Source organism: Oncorhynchus gorbuscha, linkage group LG02, assembly GCF_021184085.1.
Source record: "Oncorhynchus gorbuscha isolate QuinsamMale2020 ecotype Even-year linkage group LG02, OgorEven_v1.0, whole genome shotgun sequence".
NCBI lineage: Eukaryota > Metazoa > Chordata > Actinopteri > Salmoniformes > Salmonidae > Oncorhynchus > Oncorhynchus gorbuscha.
The window spans coordinates 47574774-47597338 of NC_060174.1; the positions used below are offsets into that span (position 1 = coordinate 47574774).

The window sequence follows — 22565 nt, forward strand, 5'->3', positions numbered from 1 at the left end:
ATTTAGAACAAACGACTGGGTCTCGTTAATAAATACAGAACAACCAGGTCGCGTCTCTGGCAACCGAACTGATAGAACGAAGAACCAGCCGGCTTGGGAAGCAACCCTAGATTTGTGTCAGGACTTCTCTTGTGGAAGGATGAAATGGTATGAATAAATTAATCTAAATATTTTTTAAGTGAAAATATGCAAATCATTATTTGCATATGTTGGTAACCCGTTGTATAAAAGCGATTGTACCCTTGAAGCCGGTGTTTGGAGGATATATTGGTACGGCTTGCCGGTCCTCGACTTTGAATCGGGCATAACAACAGCCGTGCCAATATTTACCTCCAAATACCAGTTTCTCTGGCATTATCGTATATGCACCATAACCATATCTATGGTATTCCACACCATAATCAGACAGAGCCACTCAGTCCTTTGATGGGGCTTCACAGGCAGATTATACTGTATCCACTTCTTCATCAAGGTTCCAAATGCACAACCTGCTTTCTTTAATCCTATAATCCAGGGACAGCCTCTTCTTACGATGGAGTAGCTAATCATACTGTGTGACTAAGGTAGCGGTCGATATACTAGAAGTACGTTATTGGTAGAAGTAAAACGATACAGTAAATTAATCTTCAATCTCTTCATAGCTTTCTTGACCATCACCTAAACCTCGTCAAAACGTTGTACTCAAACTGTACCCAAGGGTAGTGGCTGTGGGTGTGGTAGATCTGTCCCATTGTACAGTCTTACAACACAATGGGCTATATTCAAACATTATTATAGTGGCAGTGATGTTGCAGAATTGGATACAAGGACATAAGTGCTCTGCCCGGACATAAAAGCAGGTCTATGAAATGAATTTCATACATTTCCAAACTCTCTCAGAATGTTATGTACCATAGAGAACAAGTAGGTTCCACAGAGCCTTCATTATCTGAAATTTCAACACAAAAACATGACCTGTGTATGATTAAACCCCCGCCCCACACACGCACGGCAGAAAGTACTATACAATAGTACAGATTTCTAAAATCAGATATGATCAACCATCAGAGAACCAACAGAAGAGTCATACAGTAACCATTGGCACAGAGGCCATCGACAGTTTGTCTGTATGTGACTTTACAATGTATCCCCCCCCCCCCCATTGTCTCTACACAGCACAGTGTACAGGGACCTTGACCCCTCTAGTCAGAGTACTGTACACCTGGAGCTGCTCACCTTATTGCGCAGGGAACTGCTGGGCAATGCATTCTCCTCAAACTTGGCCAGTAGCTGTGTGGCCATTGAGCGCACTTTATTCTGCTCCCCACCGTCACCTGCAGGGGGGGCACTCTGACAGGACAACTGACAACACAATGAATGATCAGTCCCTTTATCGACATTAAAATGGCTGCATCTAAGGCCATACTGGTGACAGAGAAATGTTTGTTGTAGTCACTAACACACCTCCTCTAAATAGGTGCTGCCCTTTCTTCGTCTTTTGTTCATCGGGTCGTTCGCCTCCAGCTTCCCGTTATCCTGAGGAAAATGTAGTACAAAATAGACCTAAAACAACTGTTCCTTCACAGTCATTCGCATCACAGTCAAAGGTCATCGAGTGTGGGGGTAATCATTAAGAAAGTATGCCTTGTAAGATGTAGATTATCTAGGGTCTCTCAGTCTTGTTGACATACAGTACCTTATCTAATCTACATTTCAATGACTTTGTCATTTATTGGCACGTAGGAATTCCTTTCATCTGTCAAGTAAACACGCACCTATTTTGACACACTTTACGTAGGCTAAAATCACATTTACATGGATGCCTTTGTTGTTGCAATGCTTTCCTTTTAAAGCCTGTAGATGGGTGAGGAGGAGGAGGAGGAGAGGGTGAGCCCACGGTACCTTTGGGATCCTTTTTTTGGGCTGTGTTCGGTTCATTAAGTTGTAAACAGAGTGTGCAGACGATGAAGTCGCTTCATTGTTCTCATCCGTTTCCCTTGTCCCTGTAACAAAGCATAGCAGTGTGTTATGGGTGCTTTGATACAGGACATACTCCAATACGCACACTGTTATAAACCAGCCCTCTAAGCCTAGGTCAAGCCAAATCAAGAGGGTAACCAGATAGAGTAATGTGAAAATAAACCCCCAAAATAGTAGTATCCAGAATTCAAAACAGATTCCTTTTGATTAATCACCAAGTGTCAGAAACTATTATGAGGACATTACAATAAACAGTAGGGCTGAATCATTAGTGTTTTAAGTGAAGGAATTGTCAGACATTTAACATAAACGCCTACTGTATTCTATAAGAGGCAGCCCTATAGATCATAGAGGCATTATTATTACCATGGCCCTGTGAGATGACCTGAACTGGGGCCCGAATGCATTTCTTACATACCACACTCATAACTGACCAGGTTGTGTAACATGCACATCTTATCCCTCAGGCACACTATCCTCATTAAGGGTTCAATCTTAAACTCAATCTAACCTTCACAATCCTGCAAACAAATCATTTCTCAGGAGTAGTAGAACTCCAGTTATGGAGTAGTTTATGGAAAATAGTATGTAGTATATATATTTTTAATTCAATTTAAATCAATAATGTTAATTAACAGATCAGACTTCGGGATCCCATTACGTAACCCTTGTGCATGGAGATTCAATTTCTGAGGCTTCAGGTGTCACGGGTGCTCCCTCTCCGGCCTCTAGGTCACCAGGCTGCTCGTTATGGCGCATTACCTGTTACCATTGTTATGCACAACTGCTTGTCAGACTCAACTGGACTATCACCTCCCTGATTACCTTCTCATATACATATAAGGGATTATGTCTGTGTGCTGTTAGTGTTTGTATTATGTTTATTTTTTTTAATTTTTTAAAACTCACTCCCTGAACTTGCTTCCCGACTCTCAGCCCACATCATTACATCAGGAAACCGACTCGAGCTACTGCAGGAACTGTTCCTTAGTGCGTGTCGTCTCCCTAGACATCCGGGTCACCTCCCACAATTTTCAAAATGTTCCGACGTTCATGTCTGTACTTAATAGAACGTCAGTTTGGCATAGAGGAACTGTGTCACTGCCTACAGTACCTTATCCACTTGAATAAAAATACAAAAATAGTAGCTAGCAAGATAAAGCTCACAGGGGTTATTTTTAACCTTTTCACACATGAGTTCCAGATATCTCTTAAGGTTGCGCCCAGCGTGAGTTATGCTTGTGATGTGAGAATGCACTCACTGTTCCACAATGTGATTGTCATGCAACAGGACAGTTAACCCTCGCTGCCCTCAAACCAAGACACACGCTGCCTGCTAATTATCTACAGGCTATATTTCAACTTGTCAATTTGAAATAATTTTCTAACAAGTTTCATCTTCCAACAATAGTTTGAAGGGAGTGTGAGTGAGTTCCGCCTCATTAATTCGCATAGAAGTTGCCCATTTCACCGTTGCGGACAATTTATGTTGAGGCTTTACTGAACCGGACAAAATTCTCTTTCGATGAGAGCCCAAGCACATCCCCAGTCTTTCCCCAGATCAACTATGCAGATGTTTGCGCAGTCTCGCATTAACTTTTTGCCCCTGGCACATTTTCTGTCAGGCTCTTGCATTGCCTTCATTGTTGTTCTCCTTACAAATAATAACATTGGACATGTGTGCGTTCCTATCAAAGTGCCTTGTTTTCTGTATATCATGTTGGTGTTTCTACTGTATGTATATATGGAGCATAATGTATTTACTGCTTTATTCAGATTTTCAAGTACTGGTGATAAATGATGCAGTCGGGCTCTTGCATTGATTGTAATGTACACACGTGTGTAAAATGCTTTTAAGGCTGTACTGATTATGATGAGCTAATGCAAAGATATAAAAGGCATTCTGGGTGTCATGTAAAAAGTCTGTCAGACCAAAGATGTTATAGTAAAATGAGTAAACGTCCGGAAGTGAAGGATGGTAGACACACAATGAATTGTAAATGGTCATTTCTATAGCTAATTCATATTATGGTTTCTGTCAGCCGAGAGTTCTGTAAATATGGCCGCTTGTGTTAGGTCAAACTTTTCTCAGCACAAGGACTAATGTAGCCTACTGTACATTTTCCGGTTTGGATGATTGTGTTGTGCTGTCGCAACTTCTGTGAATGTCTGAGCATTGCATCCAAAAATAAACTGGTCACATTCAGGACATAAGGTTTTAAGGACTGTTTGTGAGAAAAAAAAAGTAACCAGCTCAAATGCTGACTGTTGCGTCAATTGAAACTGGATGTTCTGAGTCACATTGGTTTGAGAGTACGCTGCAGAGACCACTGGAGAATGACACACACACACACACACACACACACACGTGTGTTGGTACGCGTCAAAGGGTTAATGTCTGCATTTCGTAAGTGGCTAATTTGCATCAACTACCTCCACTAAAACCACTGCAAAGCTTTTACCTGCAAACTTTGGTTTTGAATAGCAACCTTCTGGCATGTCTGCCTCATGATTTGTTGCGAGAGTTTTCGGGCTGAAGCGAATTCACTCCAGAAAATGTTGTTTTCTCCCCCTTTCTGAAGTTGCCAAAATACAAACGTCTGTTTCCTAGAGACTCGTTTTCGAGTCTATACTGTGTGAGGCATCAGAGTTGAGAGAATGACCAAGAACAGCAGCCTACCAGTGATGGATGCAGGAGAGTTGCGGAACATCTCGTAAAGCTTGGAGATGTACAGCACCATCATAAGCTTGTCTGGGTCCTGGTCCAGAGCCATCTCGTTCCCCGTGGTCACAGGCTGGATACCAAACTCATGCTCTGCTATGTCAAAGGCCAGCTGGTTGTTCTTAGCCGAGTCCTTCTCATTCAGGGAGTCAAAGTCACTAGGATGGAGGGAGATACAGAGAAGAGGCATAAGGTTCACCTCCTATAAGACCTTAATAAAGTTGTTTCCCCTATGGAGTGAGAATGTTAGCCCTAAAACGGTTTGTTGCTAAGCATTAAAACATTGGTTTAATGCTGCATTTTATAATCATTATACTTTCTGCACCACCAGACTCCTACCAACATTGCACTAGCTGAAAGGTGAGGTCTTAAGTCCCTTAGCAACAGCCCATAGCAATGTCATAAACAGATTGTAAACACATTTCCTTTCCAGAAAAAGGATTTAATTCAGAATGGACTGTCGAATCACATCTACCTGTGACACAGAAGGGGGGGGGGGGTGATGAGGTCATCACGGCTGCACCCCCTCAGCTCACACTCATTTTGACTCACACACAAAAAATGACTTGAGCGGGCCAAATTCACACCGCATGAAGGATAAAACACCCACTTGTTATTTAGGTAAGACGGAAACATTTCAAGGCGTGGAGTTGCTCAACCGTGCCATCAGTATCTAATACTGTTAGTACAAATGCTTTACACACATAATTGGACGCGCAATATGAAAGCCAAATCAGAATGCTCGCTTTCTCATTTCTCTATTTAGACAAACCTAGCTGTTGCCCGCAAAGGTCAGTACACATAGTACAGTTCCTAATTTAGGAATCCTACACCTAGAGTTTAAACAGAAGTGTTGTCTACAATATAATCAATATCACTGTTCACATTTTCAACAGCATAACATGTGACAGACACAAAGGCAGTGCATGACCATAGACAAGATGACAATCAGTGTGTGCTTTGATGGTGCCAATAAGACCATGACTGTGTGTATGTACACACACACACACACACACACACACACACACACACACACACACACAGCCTTCAGAAAGTATTCACACCCCTTTACCTTTGCCACATTTTTTTGTGTTAGTCTGAATTTAAAATTGATCAAATGTAGATGTTTGTGTTACTGACCTACACACAATACCCCATAATGTCAAAGTGGAATGTTTATTTTTATACATTTATCAGATGAATTAAAAATCAAAAAGCTGAAATGTCTCGAGTCAATATGTATTCAACCCCTTTGTTATGGCAAACCTAAATAAGTTCAGGAGTAAAATTGTTACATAATATATTGCATCTATACACTGTGTGTAATAGTGTTTAACATGATTTTTATATGACTACCTCATCTCTGTACCCCAAACATACAATTCTCTGTAAGGTCCCTCAGTCGAGCAGTGAATTTCAAACACAGATTCAGCCACAAAAGACCAGGGAGATTTTTCAATGCCTCGCAAAGGTCACCTATTGGTAGATTGCTTTTTTTACTAGACATTGTATATCCCTTTGAGCATGGTGAAGTTATTCATTAAACTTGATGGTGCATCAATACACCCAGTCACTCACTACAAAGATACATGAGTCCTTCCTAACTCAGTTGCCGGAGAGGAAAGAAACCGCTCCAGGATTTCACCATGAGGCCAATGTTGACTTTAAAACAGTTAGAGTTTAACGGCTGTGATAGGAGATAACTGAGGACGGATAAACAACATTGCAGTTACTCCACAATATTAACCTAATTGACAAGTGAAGAGGGAAGACTGTACAGTGTGTCAAACTCATTCCAGAGGGCAGTGGCTGCGGGTTTTCGCTCCTCCCTTGTATTCAATTGATAAATTAATAAAGGTCACTGATTACTAAGGAACTTCCATCACCTGGTTGTGTAAGTCTTATTTGAAAGAAGAAAAAAAGACACTAGGCCCTTTGAAGTTATGCGATAAGAAGAGGGGGAGGAGGGGGTTGAGAGAGAAAAGGGAGAGAAGTTGGTGTGAGAGAGGATGGCATCAGTTGCTGGGATCGATACTATCTGTATAGTGACCAAGGCCAGGTCTGAGGAGCTGCTTGGCGTAGGCAGCTAGACTAGCTGCCTATCAAGCTAGCTGGGTTTTCTTGAGGGCTTGAACACAGCCCGAGATGCGATTAGCCATTGTGGCTGGGACTGCGGATTATCCAGGCCTTGTGTCAGTGTAGATCCTTGCTGTTTGTTGTTCTGGTTTCCAATCCTCCCAGTGATCTACCCTGTCTGGAACTGCGGGGAGTAACAGCATAACCTACCATGACAAAGACCAAAGCAGGTAGGAGTACCGTTGAGGACAGTGATGTCTATCACAGGTTCAAGATCTTTTTAAACTAACAAAAATGGTTATACAAGCAGTTGTTACAAGAAAATAGCTTCAAGTGTTGTCAAAATACTTCTGGAGTCAACTAATAAAATATTGGATGACCTGACCAGAGAGGTCCAGGACCTGTAGAACAGTTTGCACATCTCCCAGGGTCAGCTCGATGAGGTTAAACAGGAGAATGGCATGAAGAAAACAACCTGTAAGTCATTGCGAGAGGACATCATTTCTGTATGCGAATCCATGATAATTTGATTTTTCCATCATTGTTATCAAGGTGCAATCAAAGCGGAACAACATGGTTGTGGATGGAATTGCAGAATCTCCACAGTGGTCAAAGTTCCTTAGGTTCAAGGACAAGGTAGCTGTTCTGGAAAGAGCCAAGAACTTGAGAGGAACGTACATCTTCCTCAACGAGGACTATCCTGAAGCTGTGCGCCAGAAGAGGAAAGAACTTATCCCAGACATGAAAGCTGCCAGAGAGCGTAGGGACATTACTTATACCTTCTATGACAGGCTCATAGCCCATCCTCCCTCTCAAAAGTCCGGAAAGGATGAGAGAGCCAAGCCTATGGGTTCGTAGCTTCAACCCCGCAGCGCACACACACCAGTTGATGAATGGACTGCTGAACGTATACATTTCTCTTGCCTGGTTTATTCTTGTTTTCCATATTTCATTCTTATAAGCTACCCAGGAAAAGGATGAAAATATCCCATATCAATATATTTAGCCTTAGAAATGAGGTTTATGAAATCAATAACATTTATAGACATTTCTGAGACTAATTGATTTGATGTTATACACTTTTATTGCTGCTGCTCTAACATCTATAGAAGAGACAGGAATGCTTATGGGGAGGGGTTGACACACACACACACACACACACACACACACACACACACACACCTCAAAAAAAATAAAGGGAACACTTAAACACAATGAAACTCCAAGTCAATCACACTTCTGTGAAATCAAACTGTCCACTTAGGAAGCAACACTGACAATACATTTCACATGCTGTTGTGCAAATGGAATAGACAACAGGTGGGAATTATAGGCAGTTAGCAAGACACCCCCAATAAAGGAGTGGTTCTGCAGATGGTGACCAGACCACTTCTCAGTTCCTATGCTTCCTGGCTGATGTTTTGGTCACTTTTGAATGCTGGCGGTGCTTTCACTCTAGTGGTAGCATGAGACGGAGTCTACAACCCACACAAGTGGCTCAGGTAGTGCAGCTCATCCAGGATGGAACATCAATGCGAGCTGTGGCAAGAAGGTTTGCTGTGTCTGTCAGCGTAGTGTCCAGAGCATGGAGGCGCTACCAGGAGACAGGCCAGTACACCCGGAGACGTGGAGGAGGCCGTAGGAGGGCAACAACCCAGCAGCAGGACCGCTACCTCCGCCTTTGTGCAAGGAGGAGCAGGCGGACCACTGCCAGAGCCCTGGAAAATGACCTCCAGCAGGCCACAAATGTGCATGTGTCTGCTCAAACGGTCAGAAACAGACCGGCTTACAGCCCAACACCGTGCAGGACGTTTGGCATTTGCCAGAAAACACCAAGAGTGGCAAATTCGCCACTGGCACCCTGTGCTCTTCACAGATGAAAGCAGGTTCACACTGAGCACATGTGACAGAAGTGACAGTCTGGAGACGCCGTGGAGAACGTTCTGCTGCCTGCAACATCCTCCAGCATGACCGGTTTGGCGGTGGGTCAGACATGGTGTGGGGTGGCATTTCTTTGGGGGGGGCGCACAGCCCTCCATGTGCTCGACAGAGGTAGCCCGACTGCCATTAGGTACAGAGATGAAATCCTCAGATCCCTTGTGAGACCATATGCTGGTGCAGTTGGCCCTGGGTTCCTCCTAATGCAAGACAATGCTATACCTCATGTGGCTGGAGTGTGTCAGCAGTTCCTGTAAGACGAAGGAATTGATGCTATGGACTGGCCCGCCCGTTCCCCAGACCTGAATCCAATTGAGCACATCTGGGACATCATGTCTCGTTCCATCCACCAACGCCAGACTGTCCAGGAGTTGGCGGATGCTTTAGTCCAGGTCTGGGAGAAGATCCCTCAGGAGATCATCCACCACCTCATCAGGAGTGCGTGGAGGCCACACACACTACTGAGCCTCTTTGACTTGTTTTAAGGACATTACATCAAAGTTGGATCAGCCTGTAGTGTGGTTTTCCACTTTCATTTTGAGTGTGACTCCAAATCCAGACCTCCATGAGTTGATAAATTTGATTTCCATTGATAGTGTGATTTTGTTGTCAGCACATTCAACTATGTAAAGAAAAAAGTATTTAATAAGAATATTTCATTCAAAATGAGAGAACCTGAAAATCACATTGTAGGATTTTTTATGAATTTATTTGGAAATTTTCGTGGAAAATAAGTATTTGGTCATTAACAGTTTCTCAATACTTTGTTATATACCCTTTGTTGGCAATGGCAGAGGTCAAACGTTTTCTGTAAGTCGTCACAAGGTTCTCACACACTGTTGCTGGTATTTTGGCCCATTCCTCCATGCAGATCTCCTCTAGAGCAGTGATGTTTTGGGGCTGTTGCTGGGCAACACGGACTTTCAACTCCCTCCAAAGATTTTCAATGGGGTTGAGATCTGGAGACTGGCTAGGCTACTCCAGGACCTTGAAATGCCTCTTACGAAGCCACTCCTACGTTGCCCGGGTGGTGTGTTTGGGATCATTGTCATGCTGAAAGACCCAGGCCACGTTTCATCTTCAATGCCCTTGCTGATGGAAGGAGGTTTTCACTCAAAATCTCACAATACATGGCCCCATTCATTCTTTCCTTTACACGGATCAGTCGTCCTGGTCCCTTTGCAGAAAAACAGCCCCAAAGCATGATGTTTCCACCCCCATGCTTCACAGTAGGTATGGTGTTCTTTGGATGAAACTCAGCATTCTTTGTCCTCCAAACACGACGAGTTGAGTTTACCAAAAAGTTATAGTTTGGTTTCATCTGACCACATGACATTCTCCAAATCTTCTTCTGGATCATCAAAATGCACTCTAGCTAACTTCAGACAGGCCTGGACATGTACTGGCTTAAGCAGGGGGACACGTCTGGCACTGCAGGATTTGAGTCCCTGGCGACGTAGTGTGTTACTGATGGTAGGCTTTGTTACTTTGGTCCCAGCTCTCTGCAGGTCATTCACTAGGTCCCCCCGTGTGGGGTGAGATCCCACGGGGTGAGATCTTGCGTGGAGCCCCAGATCGAGGGAGATTAGTGGTCTTGTATGTCTTCCATTTCCTAATAATTGCTCCCACAGTTGATTTCTTCAAACCAAGCTGCTTACCTATTGCAGATTCAGTCTTCCCAGCCTGGTGCAGGTCTACAATTTTGTTTCTGGTGTCCTTTGACAGCTCTTTGGTCTTGGCCATAGTGGAGTTTGGAGTGTGACTGAAGTTGTGGACAGGTGTCTTTTATACTGATAACAAGTTCAAACAGGTGTCATTAATACAGGTAACACGTGGAGGACAGAGGAGCCTCTTAAAATAAGTTACATGTCTGTGAGAGCAAGAAATCTTGCTTGTTTTGTAACCAAATACTTATTTTCCACCATAATTTGCAAATAAATTCTTCTCATTTTGTCTGTCATAGTTGAAGTGTACCTATGATGAATATTACAGGCCTCATCTTTTTAAATGGGAGAACTTGCACAATTGGTGGCTGACTAAATCCTTTTTTGCCCCAATGTATGATTTTTTAAAATAAATTGATAATAAGATGATTGTGGTCACTGTACCGTTAGATTTCCATGCAGCCTTTGATATTATTGACCATAACCGGTTGTTAAGAAAACGTATGTGTTTTGGATTTTAAACCTCTGCCATATCATAGAACCATAGATATCTAATAGAACTCAAGGGATTTCCTTTAATGGAAGCTTTCTAATGTCAAACATGTAAAGTGTGGTGTACTGCAGGGCAGCTCTCTAGGCCCTCTACATTTTTCACCGATGACATGCCGCTGGAATTAAACAATGCATGGGTGTCCATGTATGCTGATGATTCAACCATATACGCATCAGCAACCACAGCCAATGAAGTCACTGAAACCCTTAACCTCTTGAAGCTATGGGGCACTATTTATATGTTTGGAAAAATAACATTCCCTAAGTAAACAGACTATTTCTCAAGACCAGATGCTAGAATATGCATATAATTGACATATTCGGATAGAAAATACTCCAAAGTTTCCAAAATTGTCAAAATTGTGTCTGAGTTAAACAAAACTGATATTGCAGGCTAAAACCTGAGGAAAATCCAATCAGGAAGTGCCCCCGTTTTTGAAACCTCTTATGCATCCCCATTGTCCATTTAAAGGGATATCAACCAGATTTATTTTTCTATGGCTTCCCGAAGGTGTCAACAGCCTTTAGACATAGTTTCAGGCTTTTATTTTGAAGAATGAGCGTGAACGACCACATTGCGTAAGTGGATAGGTGGGGGCTCTCAGAGTGAGTTGTGAGCAAAAGAGAAAGGCAGCTATTGTTACTCCCGGTCCTAGTGAAAAGCCAACTGTCACGGTTGATATATTATCGAATAGCTATTTGAAAAACACCCTGAGGATTGATTATAAAAAACATGACATTTTTCTGTGGACATTATGGATAGAATTTGGATTTTTTTGTCTGCGTTGTCGTGACCGCTCTTTCCGGTGGATATAAAAAATATCTTTATGGAACATTTGTCTAACTGGGAGTCTTGAGTGAAAACATCCGAAGATCTTCAAAGGTAAATGATTAATTTGATTGCTTTTCTGATTTTCGTGACCAAGTTACCTGATGCTAAGTGTAATTAGTTTTATTTGACTGTGGCGCTATGCTATTCAGCGTTGCTGATGACAATTATACCGGATCCAGGATGGGTGGTTCAGAGAAGTTAACAAAGAGTTTCAGTCTGTTTTGGAATGGGTGGCCAGTAATAAACTGGTCCTCAACATCTCAAACTAAGAGCATTGTATTTGGTAGACAATTTCCTACATTCTACACCATAGCAGAAACTGTTAATGACTGTTGAACAAGTCGATGAAACTACATTTCTTGATGTTACCTTCGATTGTAAACTGTCATGGTCCAAACAGATTCAAATGGTTGTAAAGATGGGTAGTAATAAAGAGATGCTCTGCTTTTTTGACACCACACTCCACAAAGCAAGTTCTGCAGGCTCAAATTTGATCTTATCTTGATTATTGTCCAGTCATATGGTCAAGTGCTGCAAAGAAAGACCTAGTTAAGCTGCAGCAGGCGCAGAACAGAGCCACAAGTGTTGCTCTTCATTGTAATCAGAGGGCTAATATAATAATAATAAATACACATGCCAGTCTCTCTTGGCTAAGTGTTGAGGAAAGACAAAAACAATTAGTGACTGTCAAAGAAACAATGTGTTGGAAATTCCAAATTGTTTGTATATTCAACTGACACACACCCACCCCGCCAGACATACAACCAGGGATCTTTTCACAGTCCCCAGGTCCAGAACAAATTCAAGGAAACGTACAGTATTATACAGAGCCATGAGTGCATGGAACTCCCTTACATCTTACATAGCGGAGGTGAACAGCAAACCTGGTTAAAAAAAAATAAAGCAACACCTCACGGCACAATGCCTCTCTCCCATGTGACCTACTTGTTGTGTGTATATACTGACATGCATGTGTAACCGATAGATGCACAAACACACTACCTGTTAATGTTTTTAAAATGTATGTAAATTGTAAAGTATTTTGTCTGTATTGTATTTTTTGCTGTGTTGGACCCCAGTAAGACTAGCTGACGCCATTGGCCTTCGGCTAATGGGGATCCTAATAAATCAACATTAAATAAAATCCATAGAATGAGTTTGACACCCCTGCTGTACAGAACAACAATATTCTGATGACTAAAGTAATAGTGCAAAGCAAATAACTTTTTGTCCCGAACAAAGTGTTATATGTTTGGGGAAAATCCAATACATTACTGAGTACCACACTCCATATTCTCAAGCATAGTGGTGGCTGCATGATGTTATTGGTATGCTTGTCATCGTTAAGGACTGGGGAGTTTTTCAGGGAAGAAAATGAATAAAAATCAGAATGGAGGCAAACATCCTATAAGAAAATTTGGTTCATTCTGCTTTCCACCAGACACTGGGGGATGAAGTCACCTTTCAGCAGGACAATAACCTAAAACACAAGGCCAAATATACACCGGAGTTGCTTACAGAGAAGACAGTGAATATTCCTGAGTGGCCGAGTTACAGTTTGGAGTTAAATCTATGGCAAAACCTGAAAATGGTTGTCCAGCAATGATCAACTAATTTGACAGAGCTTAAAGAATTTTGAAAATAATAAAAAAAAAAATGGGCAAATGTTGCACAATCCAGGTGATGAAAGCTGTTAGAGACTTACCCAGAGAGAACCACAGCTGTAATCACTGCCAAAGGTACTTCTACAAAGTATCGACTCAGGCATGTGAACACTAATGTACATGAGATATAGTTGTATTTAATTTTCAATGAATTTGCTAACATTTCTAAAAACATGTTTTTCTTTGCCATTATAGAGTATTGTGTTTAGATGGGTGAGGGAATAATCTATTTAAATCAATTTTGAATTCAGGCTGGAACACGACAAAATGTGGAACTAGTCAAGGGGTATTAATACTTTCTGAAGGCGCTGTGCATGCTCTCACATGAGGTCTGGCCGGAGGCGGTGTATAAGAGCACAGAGTGCTAGGCCACTCTTCCAGGAAGAGGTGAGATTGGTGACATCCACACCCCTGTACCCCTGTGTCTGCTTCTGACACCAGGTGAGGAGGCGGCTGGGCCGGATGTCAGACTCTGTGGGAGAAGAGGGGCCAACCAATCAGTCATCCAATCACGCCATCACCAAATAAAAACATACAGAGAAAGATAAATATACCTGGCTAGTGGCTAGAGAATACAACACATCCCTGTAGTGTAATACATCTTCATGGATACCTTTTTAAAAGTAGTATGAGGGTATGGGAGTGTAGGCCAGCACACGCTTTTGTTGGGCATGTCTGACCCTGCTTCATGTAATGTGACCGCAGTCATTGTTTCAAGTGGGTGTAACTGTGATGAGTCCTTTTATTCACTCAGGTGAGGCAAGTTTATGGGACAAACACAGATCAGATTACTAATAGAACGTCACAAGGAGCCACTAATCCATAATGCTTGCACGTCTGACTAATCCAAACCGTCTCGGTCAGCTCCTGGCCTGTAGAAATACAATTTCTAGAACAGACATTCCCATTCAAGTCAATGATCTATAATGGGTGGACCTGCAGCCGTAATTGCATTTCTATGTCCTGGCCTACATGGGTGTCTATGTCTGAGCTTGTCTAATATAATTAGAGGATGATGCATCAGGTTAGTCATTGAGATGACAGGCCTGAGAAATGACAAGTCTCAGACTGTGGTCAGTTTGTGTTTGTGAAGACTGACCTCGTCTGGAGAGATTGACAGAACTACGTGTGGGTCCACCCCGCTCCAGAGGACAATTGTCCTGCTGCCCGTCTATGAACAGGTGACGCACCTGTGAGAGAGAGGCATGATAAGTATATTACAATATTAAAACTAGTTACCTGCTTTGTGAAACCGGTTCTTTAGCATGCCAATGTCAATACATGTTAAGCAAGTTAACCCATTCACATCCCTGTACTATATTTAGTAAAATATGAAAAAAGCACCACAGAACAAATTCTGTTTGGTGTAAATGAATGCAATGTGTTGACACCAGCATATAATATTGTTATTTGACCTGTTCAAAATAAACTCACTGTTTGTGAACTATAGCCGATTCTGCATCATACTATACCTTTGGACACGTGGGGTTATCATTGGACACAAATGGTCCAGATGTGTATGTATATACCTAGGGCTGTTGCTGTGACCTGACCATTTAGTCATGGTAATTAGGCTTCTCCAAGCTCTGATGTCAGAATATATGAGAGCGAGAGTGTGTGGATTTCATCCACTCAATCTTGTTTCCATATATACAGTACCAGTCAAAAGTTTTAGAACACCTACTCATTCAAGGGTTATTTATTTTTACTATGTTTCAGAACTATGAAGTAACACACATGGAATTATGTAGTAAGCCAAAGTGTTAAACTAATCAAAATATATTGCATATTTGAGATTGTTCAAAGTAGTCACCCTTTGTCTTGACAGCTTTGCACACTCTTGGCATTCGCTCAAACAGCTTCATGAGGAGATATTTTTCAACAGTCTTGAAGGAGTTCCCACATACGCTGAGCACTTGTTGGCTGCTGTTCCTTCATTCTGCGGTCCAACTCATCACAAACCATGTCAATTTGGTTGAGGTCGAGGGACTGTGGAGGCCAGGTCATCTGATGCAGCACTCCATCCCTCTACTCAAGGCAAAATAGCCCTTACACATCCTGGAGGTGTGTTGGGTCATTGTCCTGCTGAAAAACAAATGATAGCCCCACTAAGCTCAAACCAGATGGGATGGCTGCAGAATGCTGTGGTAGCCATGCTGGTTAAGTGTGCCTTGAATGAAAAAATACAAAAACAAATATCACTGACAGGGTCACCAGCAAAGCACCCCCACACCACCTCCATGCTTTACGGTAAGAAACACACATGCAGAGATCATCCGTTCACCCACACCACATCTCAAAGGCACAGCGGTTGGAATCAAAAATCTATAATTTGGAGTCAAGACCAAAGGACAAATATCCACCAGTCAAATGTCCATTGCTTGTGTTTCTTGGCCCAAGCAAATCTCTTCTTCTTGTTGGTGTCCCTTAGTGGTTTCTTTGCAGAAATTTGACATTAAGCCTGATTCTCCGTCTCCTCTGAACCATTGATGTGTCTGTTATTTGAACTCGAAAGCATTTATTTGGGCTGCAATTTCTGAGGCTGGTAACTGTAATGAACTTATCCTCTGCAGAGGTAACTCCAGGTCTTCTATTCCTGTGGCGGTCCTTTTGAGAGCCACTTTCATCATAGCGCTTGATGGTTTTTGAGGCCGAACTTGAAGTTCTTTAAATTTGCCACATTGACTGACCTTCCAGTCTTCAAGTAATGAAGGAATGTCGTTTTTCTTTGCTTATTTGAGCCGTTCTTGCCATAATATTGACTTGGTCTTTTACCAAATAGGGATATCTTCTGTAGTGCGTGTACACACAAACACACAAGCTTGGGGTCACTTAGAAATGTCCTTGGATTTGGAAAGAAAAGCACATTTTTTGTCCATTAAAATAAAGTCAAATTGATCAGAAATACAGTGTGGACATTGTTAATGTTGTAAATGACTATTGTCGCTGGAAATAGCTGATTTTTTATGGAATATCTAAATGGACGTACAGAGGCCCATTATCAGCAACCATCACTCCTGTGTTCCAACTGCACGTTGTGTTAGCTAATCCAAGTTTAAAAGGCTAATTGATCATTAGAAAACCATTTTGCAATTATATTAGCACAGCTGAAAACTGTGGTGCTGATTAAAACAGCAATAAATTTAAAAAGAAATTACCTTTAGACTAGTTGAGTATCTGGAGCCTCAGCATTTGTGGGTTTGATTACAGGCTCAAAATGGCCAGAAACAAAGAACTTACTTGTGAAAATCGCCAGTCTATTCTTGTTCTGAAAAATGAAGGCTATTCCATGTGAGAAACTGCCAAGAAACTGAAGATCTCATAACGCTGTGTACAACTCCCTTCACAGAACAGAGCAAACTGGCTCTAAGCAGAATAGAAAGAGGAGTGGGAGGCCCCGGTGCACAACTGAGCAAGAGGACAAGTACGTCAGTGTCGAGCTTGAGAAAGACACCTCACAAGTCCTCAACTGGCAGCTTCATTAAATAGCACCTGCAAAACACCAGTCTCAACGGCAACAGTGAAGAGGTGACGCCGGGATCCTGGCCTTCTAGGCAGAGTTGCAAAGAAAAAGCCATATCTCAGACTGGCCAATAAAAATAAAAGATTAAGGTGGGCAAAAATAACAGACAATAGACAGAGGAACTCTGCCTAGAAGGCCAGCATCCCGGAGTCGCCTTTTCACAGTTGACGTTGAGACTGTACCTGACAGGTACTACAGTTTGAGTCAGAAGTTTACATACACTTAGGCTGGAGTCATTAAAACTTGTTTTTCAACCACTCCACAAATGTCTTGTTATCAAACTATAGTTCTGGAAAGTCAGTTAGGACATCTACTTTGTGCATGCCACAAGTAATTTTTACAACAAATGTTTTCAGACAGATTATTTCACTAATCACAATTCCAGTAGGTCTGAAGTTTACATACACTAAGTTGACTGTGCCTTTAAACAGCTTGGTACATTCCAAGACCTCAGAAAAGATTCGTAGACCTCCACAAGTCTGGTTCATCCTTGGGAGCAATTTCCAAACGCCTGAAGGTACCACATTCATCTGTATAAACAATAGTACGCAAGTATAAACACCATGGGACCACGCAGCCGTCCTACCGCTCAGGAAGGAGACGCGTTCTGTCTCCTAGAGATGAATGTACTTGTGTGAAATGTGCAAATCAATTCCAGAACAGCAGCAAAGGACCTTGTGAAGATGCTGGAGCAAATAGGTACAAAAGTCACTACATCCACAGTAAAACGAGTCCAATATCGACATAACCTGAAAGGCCGCTCAGCAAGGAAGAAGCCACTGCTCCAAAACCGCCATAAAAATGCCAGACTATGGTTTGCAACTGAACATGGGGACAAAGATCATACTCTTTGGAGAAATGTCCTCTGATGAAACAAAAATAGAACTGTTTGGTCATAATGACCATCATTATGTTTGGAGGAAAAAGGGGGACGCTTGCAAGCTGAAGAACACCATCCCAACCGTGAAGTACGGGGGTGGCAGAGTCACACACTTCACAAAATAGATGGCATCATGAGGATGGACAATTATCTGGATATATTGAAGCAACATCTCAAGACAGTCAGGAAGTTAAAGCTTGGTCGCAAATGGGTCTCCAAATGGACAAATAAACCCAAGCATACGTCCAAAGTTGTGGCAAAATGGCTTAAGGATAACAAAGTTAAGGTATTGGAGTGGCCATCACAAAGCCCTGACCTCAATCCTATAGAAAATGTGTGGGCGGAACTGAAAAGGCATGTGCGAGCAAGAAGGCCCACAAACCTGACCTAGTTACACCATCCTTGTCAGGAGGAATGGGCCAAAATTCACCCAACTTATTGTGGGAAGCTTGTGGAAGGCTACCCGAGACGTTTGACCCAAGTTAAACAATTTAAAGGCAATGCTACCAAATACTAATTGAGTGTATGTAAACTTCTGACCCACTGAGAATGTGATGAAAGAAAAAAAGCTGAAATAAATCACTACTATTATTCTGACATTTCACATTCTTAAAATAAAGTGGTGATCCTAACTGACCTAAGACAGTGAATGTTGACTAGGATTAAATGTCAGGAATTGTGAAAAACTGAATTTAAATGCATTTGGCTAAGGTGTATGTAAACTTCCAACTTCAACTGTATTTAATGAACCTGCCACATGAGTCATGAAATGTGTAAAAAAACAGTAACCCCATGTGTCCAAAGACGAAATATAGTACAATATAAAAAACTCACTGTAGACAAATGCTTTGGCCGATTTAAAAATGTCTGCAGATTTGTCCATTAGGAAGCAGAGAGAACAAGAATCAAATAAACTAGACTAAAATAAATAACATTTCTGCAATGGATATGAATGGGTTAATTGTCAACTGTTCTAGAGTGCATTCGGAAAGTATTCAGACCCCTTGACTTTCCACATTTTGTTACTTTACAGCCTTATACTAAAATTGATTATCTTGACATTTTTTTGTTAGCAATCTATATACCCCATAATGCCAAAACCGGTTTAGAAATGATAGCAAACGTATTCAAAATAAAAAACAGAAATACCACATTTACATAAATATTCAGACCCTTTATTCAGTACTTTGCTGAAGCACCTTTGGCAGCGATGACAGCCTCGAGTCTTCTTCGGTATGACGGTTCAAGCTTTGGAGACCTTTATTTGGAGAGTTCCTCCCATTCATCTCTGCAGACTCCCTCATGGTCTGTCAGGTTGGATGGGGAGCGTTGCTGCACAGCTATTTTCACAGGTCTCCAGAGATGTTCGATAAAGTTAAGTTCAGGCTCCGGCTGGGCCACTCAAAGACATTCAGAGACTTGTCCCGAAGCCACTCCTGCCTTGCTTGGCTGTGTGCTTGGGGTCATTGTCCTGGACAAAGGTAAACCTTCACCCCAGTCGGAGGTCCTGAACCCACTGGAGCAGGATTTCATCAAGGACCGGTCTGTAATTTGCTCTGGTCATCTTTCCCTCGATCCTGACTAGTCTCCCAGTCCGTACCACTGAAAAACATCCCAACCGCATGATGCTAACACTACCATGCTTCACCTTAGGGATGGTGCCAGACGTGATGTTTGGCATTTAGACCAAATAGTTCAATCTTGGTTTCATCAGACCAGAGAATCTTGTTTCTTTAGGTATCTTATGGGAAACTACTGAGGAGCGGCTTTCATCTGGCCACTACCACAAAGGCCTGATTGGTGGCGTGCTGCAGAGATGGTTGTCCTTTTGGAAGGTTCTCTCATCTCCACTAAGGAACTCTGGAGCTCTGTCAGTGACCCGCAGGTTCCTGGTCGCCTACCTGACCAAGGCCCTACTCCCCAGATTGCTCAGTTTGGCAGGGCGGACAGCTCTTGGTAGAGTCTTGATGGTTCCAAACTTCTTCCATTTAAGATTAACGAAGCCACTGTGTTCTTGGGGCCCTTCAATGCTGCATATTTGTTTTTGTATCCTTCCCCAAATCTGTGCTGCGACATCCTGTCTCAGAGCTCTACAGACAATTCCTTCGACCTCATGACTTAGTTGACAGTGCATGTCAGAGCATAAACCGTGTGCCTTTCCTTACCAAATCATGTCCAAACAATTGAATTTCCCACAGGTGGACACCAATCAAGTTGTAAAAACATCAAGGATGATCAATGGAAACAGGATGCACCGAAGACACGTTTAAAGTCTCATAGCAAAGGGTTTTAATACTTATGTAAATAAGGTTTCTGATTTTAAAAAATTGCAAACATTTCTAAAAACCTTTTTCTTTATGGGGTATTCTGTGTAGATTAATGGGGGCGGGGGGGGGGGGTGGGTGATGAATTGTGATGAATTTAATAAATTTTAGAATAAGGCTGTAACATAACAGAGTGTGGAAAAAGTCAGAGGGTCTGAATACAGTGTAAATAGAACACCACAATTTCTCTGTTTAAAATGTAAATGTGAGGTATTCTCCATCTCAGACGAACCTGATGTGGCTTGACACAGCTGGAGTTGAGGTTAGGGTACCGTGTTACCGGGTCTATGGTGTACTGATCAAAGTTCTTTGAGATGTTCTCTGTCGTTGTTTGGGGTAATAGCCTGTAGAGACCCTCCCTACAAACATGTCATGAGATGAAATCATTCATTTTTTGTTAAAACCAGAGCAACAGATTACCTGTCATACTGTGGGACAAACACAAAATCACCATCACTTCCACTAATAGGATAACCAAACGTTTCTAACATGTAGCAATATGGATCTAATCATAATTTGAATGTAGACACCTGATAGCAATTTCTTCCAAAGTGAGTGGAACCGGTCTCTAACCTGGATTAAGAAAATGTCAATATAATATATATTTTTTTATTACTTTTACCCCTTTTTCTCCCCAATTTCGTGATATCCTATTGGAAGTTAGTCTTGTCCCATCGCTGCAACTCCCTTACGACTCAGAAGAGGCGAAGGTTGATCCTACTGCTAGACACACTACTCACTTAACCCGGAAGCCAGCCGCACCAACATGGAGGAAGACCGTCCAGCAGGCGGCCAAAGTCAGCCACAAGGAGTCGCTAGAGCATGATGGGACAAGGAAATCACGGCCGGCTAAACCCTCCCCTAACCCGGACGACGCTGGGCCAATTGTGCGCCGTCTCATGGGTCTCCCGGTCACGGCCAGCTGTGACACAGCCTGGAATCGAACCCGGGTCTGTAGTGACCGCTGTGCCACACAGGAAACCGTCATTAGAATCTCATGTAAACATCTCCAGCCTACTGTACCTTTCTGCCAGGATCTCCAGATGAGTCTTGCCCTGCGCCCAGCCCCTCACCATCCACACCGTGTCAAAGGCAGCCAGGAACCCTCTAGCACAGCCTGTCCCCGTGGGCCAGAAGGGCTATAGACAGAGAGAACATGGGTCAACACACTACACGCATACAAAGTGGGACACACTGATTGTTCAGCGACATCAAGCAAGCTAGGAATGTTCTCAAACTGCCTAAAGGGAATATGTGTGGGAAGAAAAATGCTCATCTATTCTACTGTAAGAAGAGATGACAAGCCACCTGGTACTAACAACCTAGATGCTAAATTAGTGAGGTTGGTAGCAGAATACATTGTGACTTCGGTTTGCCACATGTTCAAGTTAAGCCTAGAAGACGGTGTGTGCCCTCAGACCTGGAGAGAGTCAAAGGTCATTCCGCTGCCCAAGAATAGCAGAGCACCCTTTAATGGTTCAAATAGCTGACCAATCAGCCTGTTACCAGGGATTAGCAAACGTTTTGAAAATAATCATGTTTGATCAAAAAGTTATTTTACAACGGACATTCAGCATGCTTATAGAGAAGGGCACTCAAGACGCTCAGCACTGACGATTGGCTGAAAGAAAGTGATAGTAAGAATATTTTGGGAGCTGTTTTGTTAGACGTCAGTGCAGCTTTTGATATCATTGATCAAACTATTGCTGAATTTTTTTTACTTGTGTTATGGATTTGCATCATCTGCCTTATGGATTGAGAGTTACCGATCTAATAGAACACAAAGGGGTTTCTGTGGTGTACCACAGGGCAGCTGGCTTGGGGAATTGTTTTCTGTTATTACTAATCACTTTCCAATGTCCTTGAATAAAGCTTGTGTTTCATTGAACGCTAACGACTCAAAAGTAAACACGTCAGCTACCACAATAAAATAAATAACTAACACTTAACAGGGCTTCAGTCAGTTTTCAAATGGGTAACTAGCAATAGGCTGGTGCTAAATATATATAAAAAACTAAAAACAGTTTTTGGGACAAAACACTCACTCAATGCTAAGCCTAATTTAGGATGTAATATTGAATAACGTGGTTATTGAGGTACACATCTGTTGTTCTGCCCCGTTCCTAGGCAGTCACTGAAAATAAGAATTTGTTTAACAGACTTGCCTAGTTAAATAAAATGGTTAAAAAAAGACAGAGTAAGCTGTCATGGTCAAAACAGACTGTTGCTGAAATGGGTTAGAGGTCTGTCCATGTGACGACCCTCCCACTCTGTCTGCCGTATTCTTTGTCTTGACTCTTGTTTTCCTTATTAGGATGTCGGCAAGCGGAGCTGGGAGGGTCGTCATCGATATGGGACACACCTGGGCCCGGGTATGTCTGAGATGAATACACCTCAATGAATGGGGAAGAGGAGACTCTCTCCATGCAGA

General features: G+C 42.3%; 1 protein-coding gene across 13 annotated transcripts in view; it reads right to left on the reverse strand.

Annotated features, from left to right (window-relative positions):
* LOC124003378 (protein-methionine sulfoxide oxidase mical2b-like) overlaps positions 1-22565 on the reverse strand; it is an 88685-nt gene that overhangs the window by 23725 nt on the left and 42395 nt on the right. For all 13 annotated transcript variants that reach the window (XR_006833217.1, XM_046311618.1, XM_046311627.1 and 10 more), the window contains exons 9-16: positions 21158-21273; positions 20367-20493; positions 14507-14597; positions 13732-13879; positions 4640-4839; positions 1882-1982; positions 1444-1515; positions 1216-1341 (exon numbers count right to left, since the gene is read on the reverse strand). Coding sequence is in view for 12 of the 13 variants with exons in the window: in XM_046311618.1 (XP_046167574.1) it covers positions 1216-1341; positions 1444-1515; positions 1882-1982; positions 4640-4839; positions 13732-13879; positions 14507-14597; positions 20367-20493; positions 21158-21273 (981 nt within the window). In the remaining variant the exon portion in view is untranslated. The remainder of the gene's footprint in view (positions 1-1215; positions 1342-1443; positions 1516-1881; positions 1983-4639; positions 4840-13731; positions 13880-14506; positions 14598-20366; positions 20494-21157; positions 21274-22565) is intronic.